Genomic DNA, 8,394 nt, shown 5'->3' on the forward strand with positions numbered 1-8,394 from the left:
AAATATTTAAAAGTTTAATATTTTCTTAATTTTTTTCCGGGAGTAAAGTCTTAAAATATTTACTGATGGGTTTTTATAATTATTATTACTATTATTATTTATTTAAAAAAATTAAGAGTATTTTGATTTGTAAAAGACCTGTAGAATATTTTTTATATAAAAATATATAATGAAAAAATACTCTACTAATAAACTTTGAATATTAATTTGAACAAAAAAATATTTTGAGCAAATTTAGTTATTTTATATTTAACAATGCAAATAACTATAATTATTTATCTTTAAATTTTCTTATTCAAAAATATATTTAGTAATTATTTATGTTAATTACATAAATAGACTTAGAGATTAAATATTTAAAAACTAAAATTATTTTTATTATTACAAATCAAAATATCTATGGATGAATTTTTATAAATAAATATCAATAAAACCAGAAGAATTAAAAATAAAAAAAAAAGTTGACAAGATTATAATTCTTAATATAATTTTTGAAACTCTAGATCTATTTATATATTTATTAATTTACCCTATAAACAAAAAGAGGTGATAGAAGAAATTAATACGATAATTTTTAAAAATTCAATCCTACAATTCAACTAAACCATCATAGTGTATGTAAATATACATATATATATATATATATATATATATATATATATATATATATATATATATATATATATATATATATATATATATATATATAATCAGAATAGTATCAGTAATAAAATAAAATACTAATACAATTGAAGCATTTGTAAAATCTATTTAAAAATAAGTATAATAAATTAATAAGGTAAAGTACCCAGTACTTGAACACATAAAAATGGGCCTAGTACTTGAACAGACTTTTCGAATTGTTATAATACAAAATCTGTAAATTTATTATGAGTAATATGCGCATATTATAATTATTAAATGATACAGTAATTGATTTCTGTAAGTTTTTTCAATTATAAATCAAAATAATCATATTTTTATTAACTTAAAAGTTGACATGTCGAGAATCGCCGATAGATGCTATTTTTTTCATAAAAAAGGTACTAAATCGTAAACTGAACAATCAGTCAAAAAAACGGTGTATCATTTTAAGTAAAAAAAATTGTACCATCTATTGAAATAGTCTTTTCTAAATAACATATATTTTTTGCAAAGACATAAACTATAATTTTTATATTAAATTTTAGCGTTCAACTATACCTCCAAATTTTCAAAGCGGTACCCAGAACTTGAACAGGCTGGGGCCGTATAATTTTACCAGTACTATAAACTCTAATAGGTTTATAGACTAGTGATCAGAATTGTGATTTGTATTAATTACTGCAATTTAAATAAGTTTTATGACTGAAAATTAGTGTAGTTAAAAATTATTAAACGTTTTGAATTGAGTTTTTTTTATTTATAATTGAAAATTAGCTTTGTCATTCATAAAAAATTTAATTAAAAAATTAAATACAAATATTTTTCATTTTTAAATGAACATATTAACTATTCACAGTATTATTTTTAATATTATTCAATAATATGTTATATTTCTTTTGATATTTCAATAAAAGGTTGAAAATTTTTGGTGTGCCTATTGCCATATATTTTATTAGTTCAACTACTGCGGCTTGTCAGAATTGATTGTTCAACTACTACTCCTTTCATAGTCTATTTTAAAAACGTTGTCAAAATATAAATAATCAATTATCTTAGTTATTTTCCGCTTCAATCAATTCAAAATTGTTTATATTTTCATGAAAATCACTAATTTGAACTAATAATTATGTCTTTATATATTAAAAGTAGGGTCAAATAAGTTTTACTTTGAAACCTATTCAACTATTGGGTACTTTACCTTATAAATATATTTTTAAAACCACCTAAGTGAGAAAAGACCGAGTAAAAATATTTTAGTCCAGCGTTTGTAAATAATTGTCCGTGATATATTATTAACGTGGTCTAAAAAAAATGTATCGTTTGTCAGGATACCATTTGTTTACTGCCACGTAAGTGTAAACATTTCAACGGTGTGACACGTAATCCCTAGCCCAGGAAACATCGTAAAATGTGACAATCATAGTCACAGACTGGGTAAAAAAAATAAAAAAAATTCAGACACATAGATGCTTGTAGTGAATAATCATGTCAGTTTATAAACGTGTTATAACACGTTGCGTCGATCATACGTGGCTACATCCATATATCGATTCTTTTATGAGGGTTAGTGGTGGAATATTGTCCACTGTCCAGGTCTGACAAATTGTTGTCTCTATCACTTTACGACCTGAGTCTAAGCTATCCACATCATATCAGCTTACCCTATTTTCACGGCAATGCTCGTACTGTTTCTTCACTAAAGGTATGTCAATTTTTTATTTTCATTTTAATTCTCTATTTTTTTTTTTCTATAACTATTTTTTTTATTTAATCGCCATTGATCAATTAATTTTTTTTGTTGAATTATATTTAATTTAATTTATATTAATTTATTCTACCCTTTATTAATCTATTTTTATTATTTATTGAGCAATACATTGGATCTTTATCCAGATATATTTCAATTAAATTTTTTTTGGAAATTAATTAATGGGTAAGTAAAATATTTTTTATTCATGATTAATTTTTTCATTTACTTTCAAGGGCACTCGGTCAATAATATACACCTTCAAATGGTATTTTATTCTGTACTTGTTATTCTTTTTTTTTTTTTTTTTTTTTTCATATGTTAATATTTAATTTTCTCAGTAAAAAAAAAATAAGAAAGTAGTTTATAAGAGGGTTGATACTTGATAGTACAATGAAAAATTATATACTTAGAAAATTAAATATAGTTATAGTTACTATATAATTTAGCACTTTAAAAATATAATTTTTCACTACCCTCATAACCCAAATTTATAACTATTAAATCTAAAAGCCTAGTTATCATAGAATATGCTAAATGACATAATAATAACTGGTGTCAAGCGCAGTAGTACAATCGATGATGTGACCTCTCTTTCTATAGGTAACATAAAATATTCATACGATGAAACACCAGCAGGTAACAGTGGATTTCATGAGCATGATATTCTCCGCCGCTACTTATTTAGCGTTAGCTGGAGCGGCTTGGATTTTTTTACGCCTTTTCCAGGCATGCTTTTGGCTTCCGCGTCACCTAAAGCGGCAAAATAATCTGCAAGACATGTTACAAGAAAAGGTAATTAAAAATTTATAATTTAGAATATATGACATTAAAGTTAGCAGTCATTTCAAAATTTTTTCATTTTATTTAACAAAAAAATTTGTTCCAAAAAATTATTTTTAAAAAATTGCATTTTTAAGGATATAAGCTCATCCCGATGTTACACTCATCAAGAACTTTCATTTGAGTACCCACATGCATTTTGATATATATATATTAGGGTGTGCCAAAATGTAACTTCCGTGGAGAACCTTTTAAAATTGGAATTTTGAGTTCCACTTTTAATAGCAGGTGTGTTTGGGCATTTCCTGAGATATTTCGGGTTGAGATAATTCATTTGATTATTTATAGGATTTTTAACAAGAGATTTAATTGGGCACTTCCGGCCAAATTTTGAATTTTCACCGGAAATACCCAGACTAAGCTTCTGTTAAAAAATTCTATGAAAATCAAATACATTGTCTCACACCAAAATATATCAGGAAATGCCCAAACGCAGCCCCTGTTAAAAGCGGAACTAAAAGTCCAAAAGGTTCTCCACGGAGTTATATGTTGTAACCTAGATGAAAAATATAAACAAAATGATTAATTTCAAAAGATAATTAATATAAATTTTGAATTAGAGAAAAGTGATTGTTTATGATAACCGGTGTTAGCGAGTATTAAATATATGAGAAAAGTATTTTATTATTAATAATCAATCAATCAATGGGTCAGTTAGTCAGTAAATCTGTCATTAAGGCAGATTTCACATCCCATGACGTACTGTGTAGTGAGATGCGTTCCCATTATAATAATGTTATCCTAAACATTTAGTCTAGACCGGATAGGTCAAATGGTAGAGTAGCCGACATGTCACCGGAAGGTTCTGGGTTCGAATCCCTGTCCGAGCTATCTGAATTTTTCTCGCATATTCTGTAAACTCTTATTAAGAAGGTCCTTCCTATTTCTTTCTCAATCTCTTCCTCCTCCAATTATTCTGTTACGTGAATGTTGGAACGATTCACGTAATAATTATCCGTAACTCCTATTCTTTTCCGCTTCATAGTATTATTTAATTTTAAAATATGTTAGTATTTTTTTTAATTTTAAGAAAATGTAAATAGTAAAATACTTTTCTCATATATTTAATACTCGCTAACACCGGTCATCACAAACAATCACTTTTCTCTAATTCAAGAATTTATATTCATTATCTTTTTTGAAATTAACCATTTTGTTTATAATATTTTTTTCATCTAGGTTACACCATAAAAATTTATTATTCCTATCGAAGCGGGCGGGTATCAGCTAGTTATTAATAAATTCATAACAAAATTAAGTGGTATTAAAAATATATTTATTATTACTCATTTTTATTAGAAATTATCTTAAATCGACCGTTTTTATAATAATTTAACGATATCGTTGTAAAATTTTACAGAAGACGCATCAGACACAATTTACCATTTTAATTTTAATCATTAAAATCAGTATAATCATTTAACAATATCAACTGATAATATTTATGTTTAATTTATCTGTGTTATGATATAATCGAGTTCATCCTTCATGATTATTCAATACATATAAGTTATTTCAGTTATTAATGATTTAGCTATTCTTTTTCTTAAAACGTATGATTATGAATTCCTACTGTCCCAACAGTCAATCGATAAATTTAAAATCAATCATTTTGACCAGTTATTATGCAACGGTAACCATGATAACGGTAACCATAGTAACGGCAACAATAGTAACGGTAACCATAGCAACGGTAACCACGGCAACGGAAACCACAGCAACGGTAACCATGGCAACGATGAACCTGACAATGATAACCATGGCAACGGTTGCTCAGCGCGGGTGGTTGTAGGGAGGCTGCGTTCGCTCATTTACGGGTGCCACTGATGGTTTCTTAGATTAGAGGGTCAAAATGATATTTCGCTCCCAAAAAGAGAGATATAGGGAAGGGGAAAGATTATAGGGCACGGGAGGGAGGAAAGAATGAGAGGGAGGGGAGGGGAGGGCATATGTGATGGTAGACGAAAAATTCATTTTGGCTAGGAATTGCGTAAAATCCGTTCTTAGTGAGCGTCTACATCACGAATGGAGTAACTATGCTAAATTTCAAGTCAATCGGGCGAATAGTTTCGGAGATCTCGTGATGAGTGAGTGGTATTTCGCTTATATATATATAGATATATATATGAAAAATTGATGTGGGTACTTAAATGAAAGGTCTTGATGAGTGTAACATCGAGATGAGCTTATATCTTCAAAAATGTCAAAAGTTCACGAGATACAAGGTCATTTCTTAATTATTGATATTTTTAAAGATGTAAACTCATCCTGATGCTACACTCATCAAGAGCTTTCATTTGAGTACTCACATGCATTTTGATACATTTTTCATATATACATATAAATAATATATATAAATATATGAAAAATTGATGTGGGTATTCAAATGAAAGGTCTCGATGAGTGTAACATCGGGATGAGCTTATATCTTTAAAAATGTCAATAGTTCACGAGATAGAAGGTAATTTCTTAATTACTGATATTTTTAAAGATGTAAACTCATCCTGATGTTATGCTCATCAAGAGCTTTCATTTGAGTACCCACATGCATTTTTGATATATTTTTCATATATACATATATATAAATATATGAAAAATTGATGTGGGTACTTAAATGAAAGGTCTTGATGAGTGTGACATAGGGATGAGCTTATATCTTTAAAAATATCAATAGTTGAGAAAGTACAGTGCAATTTTACAAATATCTTATGAACTACTGACATTTTTAAAGAATTGCATTTTTAATTTTTTAAAATTTCTACATGTCAATTTTTTTTCTAATTTTTGTTTTGCCATAAGTTGTTTGTTATAAAATTCTTAAAATTATTAAATATATGCTAAAGTAATTTTCAATTAGAATTCTGATTATTGATCTTTACTTATCTATAGTTCTTGTTAAAATTGATTTTAAATTCAACAGGTGAGTAGTTACGAGAAGTATATACTAGAGTGCGAAGAAAAAGAAAAAGCAGCTGCCGAAGCAGGAGAAGCTGGCGACAGCGACTTGATCGCTCTGGATGACAAGGGCTCGCTTGAAGAATGCGAGAGGAAACCTATCCCGATAGATGAGAAGAAATGGAAGGAGCGCCGAGAGTGCTTAGAGATGCTGAAGAAAGAGTTGAAGAGAGTTAGTGATGGTGGCGATCCCTATGACTGGGAACATCTTCTTGAGGAAGAAGACGAGGAGGAGGAAGAAAAGAAGAAAGAAGAAGGAAAGTCTGATGAAGAAAACGAAAAGAATGATGACCTTCCGGAAAAAGATCTAGAGGAGAAGAAAGAACAGTGAATATTAAATGGTATTGTTAGAACTTACTTGCACTGTTTAAAGGTCAATTTGAGACCAAATTTTAAAGCCGTTTTTCATAAATTTTATTATTATTATTATGGTATTTTAATGAACTCTTGTGATTTGTGATTTGTATTTTTAATATATAGAATAGTTATTATTCTTAAGGAAAAATATTCTATTTAAATGTTGAATCATATAATGTTTATCTTGACTATCGAGTATCAAGTGCCTTTTATTTTAATAATTTCAGCACTCTGTGTGATATTTTTCTAATAAAATATTTTAATAATAATTGGTCAAAATTTGAACTAAAGAGTGATGTGAATTTGAAGTGAATAAAAAAAGAGTTATTTTACATTTAATAGTTTTACTTTTTAACTTCCCGCTAAGAAAATTGAAAATTTTCAAAAATCGGGAAGTTATTGTTTTTACCCCGTTTTTCGAAAATCGAGTTTTCATCAGATCTCGACGTTTTGAGGTCCTAGGAAGCTTCCCTGACTATTCCCGCGATGGTGTCCGTGCGGCTGTATGTATGTGTGTGTGTGTGTGTGTGTGTGTGTGTGTGTGTGTGTGTGTGTGTGTGTGTGTGTGTGTGTGTGTGTGTGTGTGTGTGTGTGTGTGTGTGTGTGTGTGTGTGTGTGTGTGTACCGATCGGATCGAAATAGGTGGCGATCCAAAGAGTATCATTGCCATTAAATTTCATGAAAATTTGAATCGATTCGGTTCGCTAGATTTTGAGAAATCTCAAGAATAAAATTTTCAAAAAATCGTTTTCTTGGAATAACTTCTAAACGGCTTTACCAATCAATTTCAAAAACTAATTAGCTCTTAAGCTTAAAAAACCACGTCGATTGCCACCAGTCCCATCAAAATTGGTTGATTCGTTCAAGAGTTATCGAAAACGAAAAATTTCGAAAAAAGTGTTTTTTTCACATAACTTCGAGATTGCTTTTTGGATCATTTTTGAAGAAATGGAATAATTATTAGAGCCCAAAAAATTACGTCGATCACCACCAAGAACGTGAAAATTAGTATATTGGTTCGTGAGTTATCGTTGTCGAAAAAATTCGGAAAAAGTGAATTTTTCAAATTTCTCTAAGATTTTCGGTTCGATCAGTTTGTGTTCAAAAGTATATCATAGATTCTGAAAAAGTCCGTGGAATACTGCCAATCGCGTGAAAATCGATTCATTCATTTAGAAATTATTGCAGTTTGAAAATTCAAAAAATACTGTTTTATTAAAATTCTATCGAAGAGCTCAAAAGCATACAAAAGCTATTTCTTTGAGCTCGGAGAGCTCAAAATAACACACAAATTGTATTTTTGAGCTCGAAGAGCTCAGAAACGTCATAAGTGCAATTTCAAGCGTTTAGGTATGGAATTGGCGGGAAGTTGCAGGGATGGCCTTTAGGGTCAACCATTTTCCAGATTTTTTTATTACCGATTCAGGAATTTATCTTCTAATTTCTATTATACTGAAATTAACTGACATCTGTCAATTTTTTGGATTTTTATGATTAAATTATTATGAAAATAAAGTTAGTCGACATCTAAAAATTTTTATGATTTTTTCTATTGAAGAATTATTACAAAAAACTAAAAAAAAATTTTTTCATTTGTTAATAACTTCAAAAACTATAAGTGCAATTTTTTAAAAATGTTTTTTAGTTATAATTTAATAAATTAAGCAAAATTAAAAAATTAAAAATGTCAGCTAACTTTATTATTATAAATTATTGATGAAAATGAAGTTAGCCGACATCTAAAAATTTTTATGATTTTTTTGTTAAAAAATTATTACAAAAAAATAAAAAATAAATTTTTTCATTTGTTAAAAACTTCAAAAACTATAAGTGCAATTTTTTGAAAA

At 28.1% G+C, this 8,394-nt stretch overlaps 1 protein-coding gene across 1 annotated transcript; it reads left to right on the forward strand.

The window, feature by feature from the left end:
* Window positions 1–2,207: 2,207 nt before the first annotated feature.
* Window positions 2,208–6,886, forward strand: LOC123264865 (pre-rRNA-processing protein TSR1 homolog). Its single transcript, XM_044728388.1, has 3 exons — window positions 2,208–2,347; window positions 3,029–3,187; window positions 6,156–6,886. Exons 2-3 carry the CDS (start codon window positions 3,047–3,049, stop codon window positions 6,519–6,521), a joined length of 507 nt encoding a protein of 168 aa, XP_044584323.1. The 5' UTR covers window positions 2,208–2,347; window positions 3,029–3,046; the 3' UTR covers window positions 6,522–6,886.
* Window positions 6,887–8,394: the final 1,508 nt, after the last annotated feature.

This window comes from Cotesia glomerata, linkage group LG5, assembly GCF_020080835.1.
Source record: "Cotesia glomerata isolate CgM1 linkage group LG5, MPM_Cglom_v2.3, whole genome shotgun sequence".
Taxonomy (NCBI): Eukaryota; Metazoa; Arthropoda; class Insecta; order Hymenoptera; family Braconidae; genus Cotesia; species Cotesia glomerata.